The 20584-nt window shown below is 33.9% G+C and overlaps 3 protein-coding genes across 12 annotated transcripts; 2 read left to right on the top strand and 1 right to left on the bottom strand.

Moving 5' to 3' along the window:
* Positions 1-191: 191 nt before the first annotated feature.
* On the bottom strand, positions 192-7614 carry LOC116341219 (protein borderless). 9 transcript variants are annotated; one of them, XM_031768150.1, is made up of 13 exons: positions 7430-7445; positions 7197-7304; positions 5262-5475; positions 3665-3807; positions 3213-3577; positions 2946-3094; positions 2803-2875; positions 2459-2731; positions 2141-2284; positions 1885-2074; positions 1548-1597; positions 870-1109; positions 193-762 (listed from the first exon to the last, which is right to left on the bottom strand). In XM_031768150.1, the coding sequence occupies exons 2-13, from the start codon at positions 7295-7297 to the stop codon at positions 515-517; spliced, it is 2190 nt and encodes a 729-aa protein (XP_031624010.1). In that variant the 5' UTR covers positions 7298-7304; positions 7430-7445; the 3' UTR covers positions 193-514. The 9 variants fall into 9 exon arrangements, with proteins under 9 accessions (XP_031624011.1, XP_031624010.1, XP_031624016.1 ...); XM_031768151.1 differs by lacking the exon at positions 7430-7445 and having other exon boundaries at positions 192-762; positions 7206-7304; XM_031768156.1 differs by lacking the exons at positions 7197-7304; positions 7430-7445 and adding an exon at positions 7579-7614.
* A 1631-nt stretch (positions 7615-9245) lies between these two features.
* On the top strand, positions 9246-14405 carry LOC116340951. Of its 2 annotated transcripts, none has more exons than XM_031767724.1 (10): positions 9246-10085; positions 10150-10402; positions 10515-10874; positions 10992-11103; positions 11203-11284; positions 11356-11766; positions 11834-12005; positions 12111-12260; positions 12460-12821; positions 12903-14405. In XM_031767724.1, exons 1-10 carry the CDS (start codon positions 9645-9647, stop codon positions 14286-14288), a joined length of 3729 nt encoding a protein of 1242 aa, XP_031623584.1. In that variant the 5' UTR covers positions 9246-9644; the 3' UTR covers positions 14289-14405. The 2 variants fall into 2 exon arrangements, with proteins under 2 accessions (XP_031623584.1, XP_031623585.1); XM_031767725.1 differs by having other exon boundaries at positions 11392-11766.
* Positions 14406-14607: 202 nt separating this feature from the next.
* LOC116341188 (tRNA (uracil-5-)-methyltransferase homolog A) lies at positions 14608-17274 on the top strand. The gene is made up of 4 exons (XM_031768111.1): positions 14608-14835; positions 14935-16053; positions 16126-16318; positions 16382-17274. Exons 1-4 carry the CDS (start codon positions 14686-14688, stop codon positions 16693-16695), a joined length of 1776 nt encoding a protein of 591 aa, XP_031623971.1. The 5' UTR covers positions 14608-14685; the 3' UTR covers positions 16696-17274.
* Positions 17275-20584: the final 3310 nt, after the last annotated feature.

Below are 20584 nucleotides of genomic sequence, written 5' to 3' on the forward strand. Positions count from 1 at the left end.
CAAATAAATCACACATCTTTTTTGATAATTTCTGAACGAATGTAAAATGAATAACAATGACAAGAGTCTATTTCGTGCAACCGAGAAAAAAAAACAACAGCTTGAAATTTATTTACAAATTACTTTATTTCGAGGTTCACAATGATGAGGTTCAGTATGAAAAGCACTTGTCCTTTTTTTTCATCTTCAAAAAAATTATCAACTTAACAACTTAACATTATAATTGAAGTCGGAGACGTAAAAACATTAAGCAAAATTAAACAATTACAAAAATAGAGATTATTTTAACAAATTGCGTTTTAAATGCATATAAGTGAAATGCTCTTGCAGTGCGCAAAAATAATTAGGAGATTTTCGTGCTTCAATGTGATTTGTCTTTCGTTTATTTGTTCTCTGTCTTTCGTGCACGGATCAAACGAAAAAGAATGCACCACACACACACACCACATATTTTATGAACTAATTAAGACTACAACAACATTGTTGCATTTACATTATTATACATTGGCTTTAATTATGGTTTCTGTAATTTCTCATCATTATCCGGATACGGTTCGAAGCATCGTTTCTTTGCATAGATAAAAATGGCAGCAAAAACCAGCATAAATAATATAATCAGTGTAATGCAAATGGCTATTACTCGCATACGGATACGATATGGTGGTATGCGAATATCAAACTCGTTACTGCCAGCTTGATAGTCCGTCGTTGACAGCGAAAACACTTGGAAGCTGTATAATTCGTTCTCCATCAGGTATCTTACTGTGAAGCGAAAAAAAGTTGCAAAAAATCAATAAAAGCAATGTACCGTGCACGAACTACGGGAAGAAGAATAGAACAAAAATTATAAAACTGCATAGAATAACTACCTTTGTAATATGTTTCTCTAGTTTCGGCTGTGCCGGTTAGAAAATGGCCTGGCTCACGGAACCATCGTAGAACATAAACGCGTAACGTTTCATTGCCATATTCAGGTGCATACCATGAAGCGACAAATTCATCGCCTGCATCAGTTTGGTGAACCGTTAAATTTCGTGGCGGACCGATTTGTGCAAAGTGCATCACTGGCTCATTCAATTGATCCGGAGCGTCGGTGAAGTATTCGGATGCTTTTGAGGGAAAAGAAAATGGAAAGGGAATATTTTAAAAAATTTCAATTTAATAGCCAAAATGTAAAAAAAATGGAATTCAAATAGGATAAACCTGATAGGAATTGAACGCTCATTCAAAAGAATTTCTTTGTTTCAATTTATTTCTTATCTTTCAAAAGAAAAATGTGCATCCTCCACATTTAATTTCAGAAGGAAAATGTTTTCGAAATCATTCAGCGCCGTAAGGCCACTTGAGCAATTTTTTATTGAACCAATTTCATATTCTACAAAAGAATTCTTTTGAATAATTTCCACAGCACAAACACAGAACAAAAATAAAATCAAAACACATTGAAATCAGTCAACGTTAAAACACAAAAACATGTAATTTTATTCACAACAAAATAAATTCGAAAAATAATATTAATATTTAATTTTTAATAGGTGTAAACGAACCTTTTGTAAAGTATCTAAAAGTTTTGGAAAACATGCCGTCACCAAACCGACTAAAAAAAAAGAAAAAAAAAAGGTTAAAATTAAAACAAATATCGAATGAACGACTGAAATAAAAAAAAGGTATATACAAATTCAATAGAGTTTTGAATCACAAGAAAAAGGATGGATTTTTTTAGAACAAGTGTTCATTGGGTCCTTCATTAATTGAATTTAGATTTTCTATATATTCTAAACAAATTCAAAAAAAAAAAATGAGTTTTTACTATGTATATTGAAAATAATAGACTGTAATGCAGAGAAATGTCAGACGGATGATTAGCGAGACAAAAAAACTTACTCTTGAGAGAGTACCATGAATTCATACTCTCGTCCTGGTTCGAGATTCGTAACGGTTGCGTGCATATTTTGATTATTAAAATTCTCATAGCTTCGAACCGGTGGATGTGTCAACATTCTTAATGTTCTCCATTCGGTGGCATCGGCCAATCGATACCAAACCACATATTCCAAATATGGTCGAATGTACCCTAAAATTGTCAATTCAATCAAAACCATCTTATTCATGCACGCTGATTAATTTCATTCAAAATTACCAGGTTCCCAGCGTAACGTAATTGACGTGTCAGTACTATTGGCTGTTAAATTGTACGGTGGATGAGGTGCAACATTCTCAATCAACAATTCAGAATCGACAGTGATTCTTGCCGCCTCATTTTCGGCAACACATTCATAAATACCTGGGTAGAGAGATAGTTAAATATACAAGAGATAGTTAAATTTTTCAATTTTTGATAATTGGTGTTCAAAAAACAACGAAATATTAGCCGGGTGGCTCCAAATACATTCATAAACATCTTAAATAAAAATCCATTTTGATAAGACCGAATTATCCGCATCTTTTTGATAATTACCTCGATCCGTTTCGTTGATATTTTCGATTACAAAATTGATGCCTTCGATTGTTGTACGACTGAATGGTAATGGTATACCGTCTTTGCGACGCCATTGGATAATCGGTCGATGTTGACCATCTTGATCTGTTGCATCACATTGAAATGTAGCCGTATCGCCTAGTTTGTGAACGTAAATTGGTTTCGGTTTTAATGTGAATATAGGAGGACGTTGTACAAACACGCGTATTAATGTCGATGGGCCTTCAGTGCCTAAATCATTATATGGTGTACCTGATCAATAAAAAAATAAATAAATGTACTGTACATTTTTTATTACACATTGATCGACGTCGATTTTTTACATGAGTAACGGCCAGCGTGCGATTCATCCACTGAATTGAAGAAAATACTGCCATTTCGACGATAAAACACTCCCTGGGAAATGATTTAAATTGATTAATGATATTTACAATTTCTTTTTTGGTTAAAAACACCCGATTTTTACTTGAACATTGTAAGGATCATATAAGAAGCCATCTTTCTCCCAACGCAGATTTGTTAGCGGTGGATTCGATCGAAAATGACAATCTAAAGTTGCAGGCCGACCAAAGGGCAGGTACATTTCGGCCGGTGCATATATTACTTTTGCTTTATCTACAAAAGGAAAAAATAAATTATAATTACTTTCAATATTGAAGAAAAACGAAAAAAAAAATGTCATGCCTTGACAAATAATGACCGAAAATAGCTATCTTGAAAGCATCTCACTTACATTGTACATTCAAATAGGCTTTAGCTTGTTGTTCGTCGTTTTCAATCGATTTTACGATGCACACATATTCTCCCAAATCAGTCATAACTGTCGGATTTATGGTAAGACTTCCGTCCGATGTGATAACGGATCTTTGACCGAGGTCATCTAAATCAGATATAGCGATGCCGTCTTTATACCATGTTGCAAACGATAGCTCTGGTTCTTTGGTTACACAATGAAAGAATGCCATCTCGCCTTCCATCACCGTTTGATTAATCGGCGGAATTTTAATTAGCGAACCACTTTCAACGGCCAAATGAAACCATGTGCCATTATTTCTTGTACTAGGTGTACGATTAGGGAAAATAACACGACATTCATACCTAAAAATTGTGTGAAAAAACATAAAAGAGAATTTTTATGCGATTGAATCTGTATTTTATGTCCAATTTGCAAACGTTCATTCATACCAGCCAGAATCAGTTTCGCGAATTGATGTTAAATTCACCGACGCACGTCCATACCCATAGGCGTTATCCAGCAACGCTACACGTCCCACATAGTAATCTGCGGCCGACAATTTTCCATCATACCATGCAAATGCCTTGTGTCCCTTAAATAATAAAGTTTTACATTTAAATTCAGATCAAACCCAAATACATGCGTGTGTTTCGCAAAAGAACGAAAGAAAAAATGACAAGATAAAAATGTTGATAATTAAGTTGATTAGAGTCATTTGTTAAAGTTCGCTATGCAAAACACTGTTTTTAGCATTCAGATTACACATAGAGTCTGGTGAATGTCATCACATTTACACAACATTAACCAATTAAAAAAAAATATGTGTGAAACGGGTCAAATGAGGCGCTCATCTAGCACATACAGTGTGTATGTTGCTGACTCTTGCTGCTTAATAAAATTTAAAATAGGCGCGCACTTGTAATTAAATGCAAGTGTTGTGTGTTTTGTATATTTTGCTATTTCACCAAATTCAGTGATGTGTGAACTTTATCATTCTCTGTGTAGCATTTACGAAGTAGCTAAATCAATTGACGATTCATTCATTGCTTGTAGTGTAATTGTTTGCATTCGCAGGCTCATTATTGCCTGACAAATGGTTAATATAATATTCGCTCATTGGCCACAGTGTTTATGAGTCATTCGGTTCTGTTGTTCGAACCCACAATTATCTATTCTTTCTTTCGATGAGTGTTTTATTTAAATTCGTATAGAATTATTCTGATATGACATTCGAAACTAATCAAAAGGCGGTGGCCCAATATCTCTCTTTCACCGAAAACAATTGTCCGCATTTCGCATCATCGAACTTTAAAATCTATTGTACAATCGCTTTATATCACGGTAATAATTGCGTAATGCTTCGGAGTTGATTTGAAATGTTTTTGAAATTCGGACACGATTGCAAGTTCAAATTCGATTTGACCACTTCAAATGAATTAAAAGGATGTTTTATTCAAAATATTCCTATTTTTTGCGTACATATTAACAATGGTATACATTGTTCGTACGTGAGAAGTATCGCATGACCAATTCAATCATCGGATATTGCATCTTTCCGTTGCTGTTTTTTTAAAAAAAATCCTTTCTCATCTGAAAAACCTTCAGAATATTCTGGTTCGAATTGCTCTCTCTGGATTTAGTCGAAAAATTTTACTGTTCCGAACAAAATATGTAATATCCAATTTATTTACATTTACACGTGAATTACATGGCCAATGTAAATTGAGCATGTTCAATTGAAGTAAGTGACAAAAATACCCGACTCAATCTAAAAAGTAAAAATATTTTTACGACGAAATTCAATATGGGCTCGAACGTAATTGAAATGGAAAATAGACGATTGTCGTCGATTAGCTAATTTCTCGTGAATAAAAAAAATAAATTATTTGATCCAGTTAAAGCTAGTTAGTTGAATTATCGTTAAAAAACGGAAATGTTCAATAGATGCTGTATCCAAGAAAATTGGTTTTCTTATCGGTTGTCGACTGAATGAACTGAACCTAATTAAATTGTTCAACCTTGTTGTGTTTCTCGTTTTATACTCACCTCTTTGTTCCAATGTAATATGTATGGTATTTCAATATCCTGCGGAAAATCTAACGGGCAATTGAATACGGCGTACTCTCCGACCTTTGCATCAACATACGTTGCTTGTTTGTTCAACAAATCTATATCGATGCACTGGCACATACAAAGTAAATGCAACGTAAGCGCAGCTACTGCAATCGTTCTCATCCTTAATTCCATTCGTAAAATTCCTCTGCAAAGTAAATTGGCCACATGTTAGTGTGTGAGTATGGTGAACTGTATTCAACGTTGTGTTTAATATTCTGTTTATCTTAAACATTCAGCACGATTCAATGAATTAATGCGAAATTACGAGCTATTTTGGCTTACAACGAGTAGCAGTCTATTCGTTAAAAACAACAACAAAACAATTTTAATTGGACCTGATTCTGATAATATGCTTAATTTTATCATCAGCATATCTTCTATATGTCTTATCTCACAATTGGCAAAAGTAGCAACATTAATTATGAGCGATTTTTTTTTCCTTTTATAAATGCCAATTGAAAAACAACGCAAAATATTCGAATGATTTTATATTTTTGACATTTTCATAGATTATTTTAATTCAGCAGAAAATATTTTGATATCGATAGATTTATTGATAGTTCAATATTTATACCAGAGAGTAGAAAACACTATCGCTTTGGTAATATTACTTTAACAATGCCTATTATTTGTACACATTTTGATTGTGTGGCGACAACTATTTTTGTTAACAATGTGACCCTTTGTACTTCTTGTAAAGTTTACATTAAAGTTCACAAAAATTGTTGTCATCACACAATCGAAATGTGTACAAATTGTAACTAGGCACTGTCAATACAGCGATAGTGTTTTCTACTCCCTGATTTAAACTTTAAAACTTCAAATTGAAATAACATAGAAAATACTGGCCCATAAAAAAGTCAGTCGAATTATGAGTCTAAAGTCGAGGTAAATATTGCATCTCCTGAAACTTGTTTACCGTCTGCTATTAATTAGTTAAATGATGCTCTTTCGGAAAATGAGTACGTAGGGAGAGATGAAATGAGTTTATGAAACAAAAAAAAAAACGCAATAGATAATATAAAATTGAAATTCGGAGAGAAAATTGAATGGCATCAGATGGTAATATTAAGTGGATGTTAAGACTGAATGATGATAGAGAGAGGTGAAATTGAAAATGTTAAACTAGAAAATGACACAAGAGAAAATGCAAGAAAAACAATTTTCAGTTTCAACAACAAGCGAATGCAACAGTGAAAATTCTATTTGAACTATAAAATGCAAATTCCGTAAGTAGAACACTGTGCAAAAACTAATAAAGTTGCTCCATACACTTTAGTGAATTTTATTATTCTATTTTCGCTGCGGGTCGTACTTGGAATTTTCAGAAAATGAAAATTACTTTATATGTTTTTACCGGTGAAAAACTTTTTTTCTTTACTTTGTATCAATGGAGGCGCATAGGTGATGCTAACCAGAATCAGTTCAATGTGAATCTCGTTGACTTGGTTTGTTATGAATCGATAAAAATCGATGCGATAAAATGAGATGAGCGGTGCTGAAGTGTCGAAACGTAACTGAACACAAATATGAATTTGTATTGATTTGAAAGTCAAACAACAAAGTTAAATGCATTGGTTCGCTTTAATCCGTTGCCGTAAATAAGCGGAAAATTATTATTCAATTCATGCATCAACCGTTGATTATAATTAATGAAAATTTAATGAAAACGTTGATGGAACCAATGACTGACAACGATAAACGTGTATATACATTAGCAACGAAGCAATTTACGGACTGGATATACATTTTTTTACTTTCCGACATAGCTGTCGCTCTTGGGTTATTTAAAATATTAATCGAAGTTTTCTGTTACACTTAATATTAATCTAACTATTTATAGCGGCAGATATTTAAAATATACACCGAACAAACACTCTGTCGTTGAAATCCATCAGAAATTCACTTGATTCAATTTTCCACAATATAAGTAATTTCAACCATTTTATTCCATTCATAAGATTCATTGATAACCTATTCATCGAAAAATTCGAAAAAAAATCCACAAAAAACGTTATGAAACAATAACATCACCACTAACACGAATAAAAAAGCGTACAACTTTATCTATTGAAATGTTTGAAAAAATCCACACGAACCACTAAGAATTGATGTAATTTTGGTATATTACGATGTGTATTAAATAACAAAACATTTCATCGCGGAAATTAAATCGCAACTGAGCAACAGTTTAATGTGACTTGGTTAATATGCCTGAATTAAAGGCGAATTCTGTTTTTTTACTCACTGATCTGGTGGTGTTGATATTGTTGTCTTTTGTGTGCTTATTTATTGTGTAGTCTCTTGCTGCTCATTGAATTAGATGTGCGTTGACTGAGTGTGGTACATACACACAAAAAAACTATGCGGTCAAATCAAATGATGATGCGGTTATTCAGTAGTGTGCGGTCAAAATTATACTCATTGTGGTCATATTTTCATCATTTTTATAATTTTGTGTTCTAGAATTGACCGCAATTTACGCAGAATTAAAATGCGGTTAATTTTAGAACACACAATTATAAAAATGATAAAAATAATAAAAAATATTAGTTCTTCTTTATTATTTTAAATAAAATAATATTTTTTAAACAGAAAATAAAATATTTTTAACGTAAATGTTTTATAATAATGAATTAACACTCGTACACGATGAATTGATTGTTTGATTTTGACGCTTATGCGAGTGCGGTTAAATTTACTATGACTGCGGTAAATTGCAGTCAATTCTAGAACACAAAATTATAAAAATGATAAAAAATATGACCGCAAAGTGTTTAAATTTGACTGCACACTACTGAATAACCGAATCTTCCTTTGATTTGACCGCATATTTTTTTATGTGTAGATGTGGTGGATGTCACATCGATTGATACATGATACACGTAATATCACATGCATTGCTCTCTCGATTTGTGTGTTTGTCCATTCGCTGCTTTGTTCACTCTCATGTCTGACTATGTTTTTAGCTGGTGTCTTATTTAATTTATCTAATACAATCAAGAGATGAATTGCATTGAGGCTTTTGGTACGTCATGTTCTCATTGATAAAACCATCGTTTATAATAACAATAACGAATTTAAATGCAAATTTGTGAGATCAGCAAACCAGATGTTATGTCCATTTATCCATTAATAAAACGGCGCTTTTTCACATGTGCTTCAGAAAAAATTTATCACCATTTTGATATAATTATATAGATATTTTCAGTTGCGAGGACAAAAACCAACATTTTTATCACACATAATTGAATTGAACCAGTCGACTTATTATCGCGCCATAAAACATACTGATGTGTCAACTTGCATGTGACTACGAGCACATTTTATGTTGTACATTTCTTTTCGTCTGCCACTTAACCCGTTTCTCATTCATTGAATGGCGCAATACTAGAATCATTCTCATCAAATTTGTGTTGTGCAGCAACGCACAGCCTCGGTAAGCATGGACGATTACGACTCGTGTATTTCGTCAGCAAGCTGTTAATCGAAATGAAAGTGTGAAATGCAAAAATCGACCAAATGAACATAACCTCTGCTAACGAATTGTCACAATCTATGACGATTGTTAATTAAATAACACCAAAAATTTGAACGCACACCAACAGCTTACGTTGTGAGCATCATGTAAATAAAAGAACGTTTCGTTGCCCTTTAGCACTCTCTCTTCTTCTTCTTTCATTAATGAGTGGAGATGAACCTATCGTTGCAAGAATAAAAGGTTTGTTGTGTGGATGCTGGCATTGCATCATAACTCATTATATCAATTTTATTTTTGTTGAGAAATATTAAACTAACTATCAACATTTGTTTATATGGTTTCGTTATAAAAAAAAAATCAATCGCATTTGTGACAAATAGACTCAGTTGTTTCATTTTGACATAATAATCGATGTTTTGTTTAACCAGAAACTTCACACACAAACAAATACATGTAAAATGTTGTTGAGTACACAAACCCGAATCCTGTTTGAATGGAAATTTGGTTTCGAGACAAAATGAGCGCGAAAACAAGCATTGTATTCAACGGCAAATAAACAAAACTATCCGTATTTCGGATAAATCTGAACAAGTGGTCGGTGTCATGTTTCTGTTGCGACGCAAAACGATTATTCGTTTATTTGGTTTGGTTTGTGTTTGTGCACTCTCTTAACATCAACACCGACAAATTACAAATCGAATAACGGCGATGTTGGCTTCGTCGATATTCATTGGCAACAACTATTACACCATAGTGTGCAACAGGAAGACTGCGTGAAGGCATTCGGCGATTGACATTCATTGTGTGTGCGTCATTAAAATATTTTTGGCAAAATGTCAGTCAATCAAAATGAAATGGTACGAAAATCAATACAAATCAACCAAATCGACAGTCCGCACAAATTTTGGTTTAAATATATCGATGATAACTCAAATTGTTTGTTGGAAGCATTTGATCGTGAAATCAATTGTTATGTCGTTGATTTAGTTCAGAATAATGGTGGAACTTTGCCGGTATTCGATATTCAACCGTGTGATGTAATTCTTGCATTTTACATTAAATGGAAGAAATGGATTCGTGGAAAAGCTGGCCAGTTGAAAAAAGCCAACAAAGACGGTGAAGTGGATTCAATTTATGTGTGGGCCATTGATTATGGATGTAAACTACTAATACCGCTAAGCAATGTGGTTCTACTTGAAGACCAACGATTGGCCTATCGTCATCCGATAAATGTTCAAATCGGTGGATTGGCTGGAATTGTACCAGCGAAACACGTAAGTTGCAAATAAATATACACATATTGGACTGAAATGATTCGATTTGTGGTCTGTTTCATAGGTATTTGTTCCTGAATTTTTGGATTTCGAACTTAAAAAATGTGAGACATGGTCAAAAAATGCGAACGAAAAATTCAACGAATGGATTATGGACGAGGAAGAGCTGTTTTTTGAAATTGAATCAAATCAATGTGGTCGACATTTTGGCCAATTGAAATTGCGATGTCCTGATGAGAACAACGAACCATTCTCTGTGGCACAAGGTTTATGTGAAATAAAAGTAGCTTTACTTGCTCAGGAGAACTACATCAATGGTAAATTAAAAAACGAATGATATTTTTGTAGATTTTTTTTTGTGATGCAATTTGATTATTTTGAGAAATTGAGAAATTTAAGTCTTTGCCCAATTAAATCTCTTTGGAACAGATGTTGGCATTTTGAATCGTGAAGATTTTCTACGACTAAATCACGAATTGACGATGCCGCGTGAGCATGAAGAAATCGTAATTGACGATGAAATGATCGAACGTATTTATTGGAATGATGATGAATCCATAACTTTCGATGGACAAATTGATAACACACCAGCTCGAAATGAGTCGGTTCGAAATACGTCCATTCACAATATGTCCGTTCAAAATGAATCAGTACAACCGAGTCGTTCAGGAACATATGGTAACAGTACTTTGAATGGAATCTCCTTGAGCACACTTTCGGTAACATTGTCTGTGAAGTCCTTGAACCGATGCAATGTGCTGGTAATAACAGACGACATTGTTACGGCAGGTTCGTTTCGTTTTTTTTTAATGAAATACTCATTCAATTTCATTATTCATAATTTTTTTGTTGATTTCATTTTTTTTAAATTACATTTAATTCTTTTCATTTTTTTTTTAAATGCAGCAAGAGACTGGGCAGATGTTTTTTATTTTAACAATCAAATGCGTACTTGTCTGAAGCATTTGTATCGAGGTGCAATTGATCCGCTTTGTGCATACGGCTGGCCACATATCATGTAAGTATTGATTTTCGAAGGGTATAATAATCAATTGAAATTCATAGTTTTTGACAATTTTTTGTTAATTTTCTTCAAATTTCGTTCGATTCATGTCAGGCGTGGCAATTCACTCATACTGATTGATGAACATTTCCGTAATAAAATGTTATGCTTGCCGACCCTGTGCACAATTGTTCAAGTAAGTTCATTGACTCATCTAATTCGGACAGCACATCTTTTTTGTAATGAAAGATTCTTTTATCCAAACAGCGAGAAAGTTTTAATTTCAAATTTTCATCCGAACAGCGAACGGTCAACGACTGGACTACAAGCAATAGAATAGAACCAATTGGCATCATTTTTGTAAATGGTGCTGAAGAAGTCGAGCGAATGGCAGCAACATGCCGAAAACTAGTTGAAAAGGCCAACTTTAAATTGCTGACTGTTTTTTGTTTGAACAGCACTTTGGAAATCGAAACATTGATGGCAATGGATCATATTGATATCCTTGTGACATCAGTATTTTGCTTTGAAACACTTGTCAATCACATGTCAAAACTCTTCAGATCGAATCGATTGCGATACGTGTGGTTCCATCAGATTGACAACATGTGCCACACAAATGATGTCGAAACACACCGTGCACTGGAGATCATATTGGCACAAAATCTTGATATTCAGGTTCATATTCAATCATCATTTTTTGTCGATTTCATTTTTTAAAAAAATGACATTTCTTTCTTTTCAGGTGCAAATTACCTCACAAACATATTGTCCCATTTTGAATGAACTGTTTGACCGCATAAAACTTCCGATGGTCTTGTCCGGCGATCGGACACCATTTGAAGCTGCATTATTTGCTGAATGCTTTTTTGTGGTTGAATTTTTACCAGCTGAAGTGAAAATTTCGGATTTAATCGGTGAGTAGATGGAAAATCAACCAAATAAATTCTCATATTTTCATTCAAAAATCAAATTTTCAAATATTTTGTAATAAACACATTTGCCTTGTGTTTCCATTGTAGATAAACTGCAAGATCCACATAGTAAAATGTATGGATCGATTGTCATTGTATGCACGAACATACAAGATGTTAAGTATGTGTCAGGATGTCTCACGCAATCCAATATCAAATGTACTGATTTCGATTCGTTTTTCTCGCTAAATCAGTTGAGTAAGTTGATTTGAATGAACCACCATTGCTATGAGTCATATCTTGGTTGTGTCACCAATTGACCTCAGATGATATAATTTTTTAACGCGTCTTCAAATAGGTCAATAAATGAGTCAAACAAATAATAATACCAAACAACAAATCGAGCGGAAATTCTATGCATAATAAAGTAATGATTTTGTTTTCTTAATCATTTCAGAGTTAGTTAATTGGACAGAACAGTCGCGTACACTCGATATGTATTTATCGCGACCAAATATTTTGGTGTGTGAGGACGCCGACCTCAATTCCTATCCAATTCGCACAGCCAGTCACATCGTTCACTATTCATTACCGGACAAAGTGGAAACGTTTCTGCATCGATTCATCACATGTTTTGGTTACTACACGGAAAAATTAGACCGTGAGCTACTGAATAAAGTTGATCGAAACGATCTTGCTCAGCCTATTGCATTGATTTATTTTGATGACAATTTGTGCAAAGCATTCATTGAAATTTATGAACTCATTGCACAACGAACACATTGCCATGTACCACCATTTTTGACGCAGATTATCGAGGTGAGCCACAAACACAGGAATATGTATTTTCAATTTTAAATATTTTAATTATCGTTTAATTTTGATTATAATCTCTTACAGAAACTCATGATGACTCTGGAGAAATCCAAAGAAAATAAACCGCTATGCATTGACCTAATAACGAAGTCAAAAATATGTGATGTCAAATGTCCATATCGTCACACACTAATCGCCAATTGCGATGACACGGAAGTACCGCATTCACATGGTTTTGTCAATATGGAATTGATTCATGTCTTGGCGCCGAATCATTTTTCGGTGCGTTTGCTATCATACAAGCGAAATTTGAAGCATAAATCAAAACCCATTAACGATTTGGATTCCGAACTAAAGCGATTTGAATGTGCATTCCGTGATTTTTATACGTGCGATGAAAGCCGTGAGCCAGCGCATCCAATTCGAATTGGTGAAATGTACGTGTACTTCTATCACAATCGACCGAAACGATGTCGTGTACTTTCCAAATCAACGAGACATGGTGTGCGCATTTATTTAATCGACGATGGACATACGCGAAAATGCTCTGAACAGGATTTGTACTTAATGGATCGAGATTTTAAAGATTTTCCATCACGTGCTGTTGAAATTTTCGTGCTCGGCTATGTGCCAAATGACTTCAATTCCAAATGGCTACCGGAGGCCAATACACTTGTAGAGCACATTATGAAAACGCTCAAACCAAAGGATGGAATCGACGGTTATCTCCAGGCTGAGATAATATCCACATTCGATCGTCGATTGATCGTTAAGGATTTGAAAATCCTACACAAAATTAATGATAAACATCAAGGAAAATTGGTTGCAGAAAATTTAATAAAGTATCGATTCGCGGTAAAGGAACCAATTAATTTACATCCAATTTTCTTGGATACAGCTCCTAGCAGTAATACTGAATCGGAATCAACAAACGATGTTTTTGTGACCGAACAAACTAATTTGACCACACGATCGACAGCTCCAAACAACAATATTGAATCGAGCTCATCGTGCACAACTTGTGTACCCAATACGTTAAACAAAAGTGGTGTTGAACTTAAATCAATCACATCACCAAGCTGTTCCACTGATGACATTGCCATTCTAGATTTAAAAAAGCCAGAACACAATTCAAAAGCTGTCCACGAATTGTCGTTGTCTCAATCAGAAGGCTGCCTCATAACACATGAACAAGAACATTCATCGTTACCAGTCATCTCAGCCGTAAGTTTGGATGAAATTTTAGGCAGTTTACCCGAACACATTCAAGCTTTCCAAGTACTTACTCCAATTAAATGCACAAAATCAACGGATCAGACCGATACGGCGCCGAAGAAGGAGCCGAAGATAAATGATGAAGAAGAATGTCTCATCGATTTTAGCGAAAACGACAGCGATGACGAAAATAACAATTCTCCACCGTCGCCATTCGCCTATGTTCGGCTCATTGAGTCACTTGATGAACTTTGACTGAGAAGTAAAAAAAATATTGTGGAGGCGTCTCCACACATTTATTGGTGTTCGATTCACCAAAATTGTTTACTGATTTTTTTTACATGAAGTTATTTAGAAAAAATATCATTATTATTGTACGAATAAAGAAAAAAAAACATTTGAATTCAAATTAACGAAAGTATTCATTTTTGAGTTTATTAAAAAGTTGAAATAAATGAATATTGAAACAACTGAATTTAACCGACCACTGCAATGAATGCGTTCATCATAAACGTTCAATATGAAATTGAACGGCACAATCGAGCTGTCACCGTCACATTTGACACAAGCGGCATGTAAACAACATGTGCCAAGAGATATTTGGGAAGTGGTCTACGTCGAACGAAATTGGTCGTGAATTTTATATAGAAAAATGGAAACCGAAAGCGCGGAAAATGTGGGAATTGAGCAAAATAACGGTGTTCAAACGGACGAAACTGGTGACAATCAACAAGTTCGACAGGATTTCAATTCAGATAGCAACAAAATTGAAATCACCAATTTGGGAAAATTTGCGTATGCGGTTAGTATTCCTTTTTGCATATTTCTCATCTCTTTTTCTTTTCCTTCCATTGACATTAATGATAAATCTATCAATTTTTTTTTTTCATTCCACAAATAGGAATTACGAGGATTGGCAAAGAAATTGAAACTAAATCCGACAAAAATGAAAACAAAAAACCACTACGGTGGTCGTGACCATGCTTTCTTGTGTTTTCGAACGGCTGAAGAAAAAGAGCAAGCGAAAAAGTTGTTGACAGGATACAAATGGAGAGGACGTGAAATTTCGGTAAAAGATGCCAAAGCAGTTTTGGATCCATTGCTCAAAAGACGTCTGGAAGAAGGCAGTCTCGACCAAAATGCACCAAAGCCAAAGAAATTTCGTAAGAAAACGGTACTTGAAGCGACCGTACCTTTGGCACACATACCATATGAAGAGCAATTGAAGCGTAAAGAAAAAGAATGCATAAAACATTTGCAAACATATGCAACAGCTGTGAAAAGAGCTTCGCTTGAACTACGGCCACTGATTCAGGCCAATCAAAAGGAAACCGGTTTACCGTGTGTGTGGCATGGTATAAAAGAAGCGCCAAACACCAATGGCTACCGCAATAAAAGCGAATTTGCTGTAGGAAAGAATGAAAATGGAGAGAAAACGGTCGGTTTTCGTTTGGGCGCCTACAGCGATGGTTCAGTTGAGGTTGGATCAGTGAACGACTTACCACACATTCCCGATCGCACAAAATTGGCCGTTAAATTATTCGAAACATACATTCAATCATCGAAATATGATGTCTTTTGTATGGAATTATATACAGGCCAATTCAGACAATTTACTGTCAGACAATCAAATGCAACCGGTGAAATAATGCTTATCGTTGGTATCCATACCACTGAAATTCTCGACGAACTCGAAGAATTGATCAAAGACATTGTGAACTATTTCACGGAACGTGTAAGCAACGAGTTGAATGTAACGTCAATATATATCGAAGAAATAAATAAGCGAGAAATTGGACAAACGCAAAATAAAGTACGTCATATTTACGGATCAAAATATATAACTGATGAAATTCTGGGCTTGAAATTCCGTATCAGTGCTCAATCGTTCTTTCAAATCAATACAAAATCGGCAGATGTTTTGTACGATTTGGCAATTAAAATGGGAAAAATCGATCCGAACACAACGGTGCTCGATATTTGCTGCGGAACTGGCAGCATTGGATTGTGCTTCGCAAAGGTAACCAACCGAATTTTTCATTATTCTTATTTATATCTTATATGTAACATTTATTCTTTTGTTCTTATTCAGCATTGTAAAGAGGTTCTCGGTGTTGAAATTATCGAAGAAGCCATAAATGACGCCAAATTCAATGCACAAGAAAATCAAATTGAAAATTCGAAATTTTACGCGGGTAATTGCGATGACTATATTCACTCGCTGGTTCACGAAGCAGAAAATGAGAATCTTTTGGCAATTGTGGATCCACCCAGAGCAGGACTACGTACGTGTCAATTTGACTAAAACACATTTATTTTTCTTTAATTGTAATCGATTTATTTTACAGAATCTCGTTCAAAAGAAGCGTTAAGGAACGCCCGCGGATTAAATCGGTTCATCTACATCGCATGTTCACCAAAAGCGGCAATGCAAAACTGGATTGATTTCAGCCGACCATGCTCGAAATCATTAAAAGGTTATCCATTTATATTGAAAGAAGCAGCCGCAGTCGACATGTTTCCACACACCGATCACATTGAAATGGTGCTACTTTTCGAACGGCAATCAAAGTCTAGTGAGACGAAAAATGGAACGACCAGCGTTCGCAACGAAAATGTTTTACAACCGACCGACACAGATAAATCGTTAACAGCTGAGTAACAATTTATTCAGATCTAGAGATCACATTTTTATTTTACGTTATAATTAGAAAAATAAGCATAATTGAATTTTTGAATTTCTATTTGCCGCCATTTTAACCCTCGAATGCATTAATTTTTTTTCGACTTGAGACTTATTTTTCTATTCTCAAAAAATGCTATTGACAAAATTCGAGAACAATCAAAACCATTGTTTAAACTGCAGTAAAACTGCTTTAAACAAAGAAAATGATAATTTTTTTTGTCAAATTTCTCTTTTCGAGTACAACCAAAGCACGACGACAATGACAGCTGGGCAACGCAGCAACTTCATTGTGGTTGTCACTGTTTTTGTTGGGTGACACAAATTTGTACCATTTTTGGTTTAGGCGATCGAAATTTGTGCCATTTTTTATTTTCTCTGGCAACCGCACCATGGCGCTACGGTTAACGTTGCTTGTCATCGTCGCGCTTTGAGTACAACCGTGTTTAAAATTAAACAACCGATTTACATCCAGTTGTCAAATGACCGGAAAATGAAAGCCTGAACCCTACTGAATGTATTTTAATTCATAAATAAAATCTTTTTTTTTTAATTATATATTTTAGACAATAATTTATACACCATGCCTAGAGGGTTAATTAATTGAGCTATGCACTAGAGGGTTAATTAATTGCATTTTCTTCAAAAAAAGAATGCCAAGCATTTCCAATGGTAGGTACAACCACCATGAGTCCCTGTATAACACGTGTCTCACTCAAATTGGCACAACTTACAGCGTTTATTACACTGCAATAACAAATACCAAAATGTCGACCAATGCACACGGCACATTTATCAGTACTTCGAGACTACTATCAAACTCAATTCGACGAAATACATCTATTCGCAATGTCATACAAATTGGATTTACGAAAAAGTGTCTCAAATGGTTAAGCTAAGTTATAGCTAAGTTCAAAACTTATAGCTAAGTTCAAAACAAATTCTGCATGTGTCTATAGATGAACCAATCTATCTTCGAACCATGTATCGTGTTTCATGGATTTAATATGAATATAAAGATTCTAGGAAAAGCAAAAAGCTTGTCGTATTCCCAATTTAAATGCTCAAATCCTTCAAAATTGTCATCATGTACCGAAAACCGGGTTGGTCAGGCAAAAATTCATTCAGAAAAAAACACCAAATTAATTATTTCTCGTCTGTTTTTGGATGTATGTTATAGACGAAGGTCCGAAATACTTGAAACGTGCAACAATTGGTTGGATGGATTGAGAGAAAGTTGATAGAAATCGACAAATCGGTTGTCCAGAACATAATTTTGATGGTTCGACGCATACTGAAAAAAATCGAAGACAATGGTCCGTTCAGTGTGATGTGAATGTGCTATACGATAGCCAATGAATAAAGATTTATACCAATTAAAACGAATTTAATATTGTATGTGTGTTATTCAAATGACGTACTTATGAATTTGTGCCAATTTTAGTGAGACCCGTGTTATTAATATAGGAGAGAAAAAATTCGCACAATAATGCGCCATCTGTTGACGTGGTTATCAATGTATGTAATTACAAAGACGGAATTGTTGGATGGTGTCTTGACTAAATTTACATATCGGTTCTTTTCAACCACAATTCGCACACGTCACCAGATGGCGATTTTACAATATGACATCTCTCAGTCATGATGGTTGGGTAGGCATAAATGAAACCATTTGCCTATCAAAGCATATTTATATATTTGAAAATGGGTAATGGCAGGGCATTTAAATACATTGGAATCTGTTGATAGTTCAGTAGACTATCGTTGTTTTGTCATTGTGCTTTTATGGCTTTCGGTTTACATGTGAAATCACGATCACCATTTCCATCTTGTTGCTGCGTTCCACTTGAATTTTTCTGATCGGTTACTTTTTTGGTACATTTTAAATCGATGTCATAAGACCCCTTAGCACTTGGATCTTCTTCTTCAGCAACTACCATCTGTATTTCATTCATTCCGTTTAAAAAAAAAAAAATTAGGAATAATATTGTTCATTTAGTGTCTCATTGTGAACGATATTGTACAAATTTTGTGATAAGTTCAGTCTGTAATCAGACGGTGAATAAATAAATAAATACATTTTTGGAAATAAAAAAAAAAACGTCCATCAAGTCAAATTATAATGAGCCAAAACTCACCTGTTCGTCATTCGACATGAATTTATCATGTGGCCCATTGTTTGCTTCGAGTACTAGTTCGAGTATTAATTTTATATGAACAATAGAATATCGGGATCAATTGAAACCTTTAAGATTAATGAGAGTGTTGTGCAGATACTGTGTCAATGTCATCATGATTTTACGGTGATCTCTCTTTGAGTCTTAAATCCGATGCAATGCAATCTCTGGACAAGTTCCTTGGTCCATTCAAGATTTCGATCAATCATCCAACATTGCTGCATTCAATAAAATTTAATTGGCTCGATTGGTTCTGTGCACGAGTCTCACTCAAGTGCATATGCACTCATTCAAACCGAAATAATAAAAAAGCAAAATGCGACGTGATATTTTTGACAAATGAATCAGACAATCGCTTTTCGGTAATCAAACTCCTTGTTGGAACTCACTAATTCCAATCACTAGTTAGAACGGTGTATCTGGACATATCCGATCTACTTAGATACAGTGTTAACGAGTGTTTATCGGAAAGCAATAAGTAATAAGTTAGTAGACGGCAAATCATCAACCGGAGGCTTAAGCACAAAATACTGTTTTAATTCATTATTTATTAAAGCTACAGTTAACAACAGCTAAATTTATTGTCCCCCAATTTATCAGTAAAATTGGACGTTTTTAATAAATAGTGCATTTTTTAAAAATTTCAATTAATCGAAAGCGGCCAAATAGATAATATATTGTTATCGAGTTTAAAATGTTTATACAAGAATTTTGTTTATGAATGGAACAATAAAGAAGAAAGAAAATCATTTATAAGCTTAATCGATTTGTTCATTTATTTCAGTCAGCCTTACCTTTCAGCATTTTCCTCATAGAAGTCCAAAACGAAAAATAATTGAAATAATAGAGAGACGATTTTATTTGTATTTTTATTTATTTATTGATTTTTATCAGAAAAGATTTTGCATGTGTAATCGCATTTTTGTAATCGGTTGTTTATCGTGTGTTTTTGCTGCCGTTGTTTTTGTTAAACTATTTGTAATTCAATTAAATTTATTTCCGTTAATATTTGCTTGTTGTCTTAATGGCTATTGTAATTTTTTTTATAAAGACTGTAATCGTATCTAAAAATCTATTATGTGTAGTTTAATGACGATTTGCATCGTATTCATTCTTTTTGTTTGTTTTTGCTATTTTTTTTTTGTTCATCAATCGTTGATCCACGTAGCATTCTAAAGTTTCATTACCTTATTGATTTTAATAATTGTTATGAGTGAGGATTATTATTCATTGTTTGTTCTTCTTGTTTTTTCGCTAGATGTTAGACATGCTTTTGTTGTGTGTGTGTGTTTGTTATTTAATAAATTTAATTTTTTGTTGCTGTTACTAAACGATCTGAGGAATATTGTTGGTTGTCGAAGAATCTCTAATAAAATTTGGTTTTTTCTCTATCAATTTCAATTTGTTGTAATAGTATTTGAATTGCTTTTCGTCGTGTGGATAGATTTACATTGAATTTTATTTGCTTTAGTTGAGTTGTGTTGAGTGTTTGTGTGTGTTAAATTTTCAAACCGATATTATTACTTTATTATTATTATTATTTTTTTCCCATTAAATAAATAACTATGATCTAAGTTTAAAATTAAATTACATTATTTTTTTTGTCATGCTTTAATTTTTTCTTAATGTTTTTTTTATATCCCTTTTTTCGTAAGTAATTAGTGAATTAATTTGCTTTTATGTGCAATTAA

This window comes from Contarinia nasturtii, unplaced genomic scaffold, assembly GCF_009176525.2.
Source record: "Contarinia nasturtii isolate CC-2019 unplaced genomic scaffold, AAFC_CNas_1.1 Cnas_scaffold_695, whole genome shotgun sequence".
NCBI classification, from domain to species: domain Eukaryota; kingdom Metazoa; phylum Arthropoda; class Insecta; order Diptera; family Cecidomyiidae; genus Contarinia; species Contarinia nasturtii.

Coding starts and splice junctions, on each gene's coding strand:
- LOC116340951 (XM_031767724.1), top strand. CDS start 9,645: ATGTCAGTCAATCAAAATGAAATGGTACGAAAATCAATACAAATCAAC. Junction 10,403..10,514: donor TCAGGAGAACTACATCAATG/GTAAATTAAAAA, acceptor TCTTTGGAACAG/ATGTTGGCATTTTGAATCGT. Junction 12,261..12,459: donor TTTCTCGCTAAATCAGTTGA/GTAAGTTGATTT, acceptor TAATCATTTCAG/AGTTAGTTAATTGGACAGAA.
- LOC116341219 (XM_031768150.1), bottom strand. CDS start 7,297: ATGAATCTTATGAATGGAATAAAATGGTTGAAATTACTTATATTGTGG. Junction 3,095..3,212: donor AGCCTATTTGAATGTACAAT/GTAAGTGAGATG, acceptor TTCCTTTTGTAG/ATAAAGCAAAAGTAATATAT. Junction 1,110..1,547: donor TTTTAGATACTTTACAAAAG/GTTCGTTTACAC, acceptor TTCCCTCAAAAG/CATCCGAATACTTCACCGAC.
- LOC116341188 (XM_031768111.1), top strand. CDS start 14,686: ATGGAAACCGAAAGCGCGGAAAATGTGGGAATTGAGCAAAATAACGGT. Junction 14,836..14,934: donor TGGGAAAATTTGCGTATGCG/GTTAGTATTCCT, acceptor TTCCACAAATAG/GAATTACGAGGATTGGCAAA. Junction 16,319..16,381: donor TCCACCCAGAGCAGGACTAC/GTACGTGTCAAT, acceptor TTTATTTTACAG/AATCTCGTTCAAAAGAAGCG.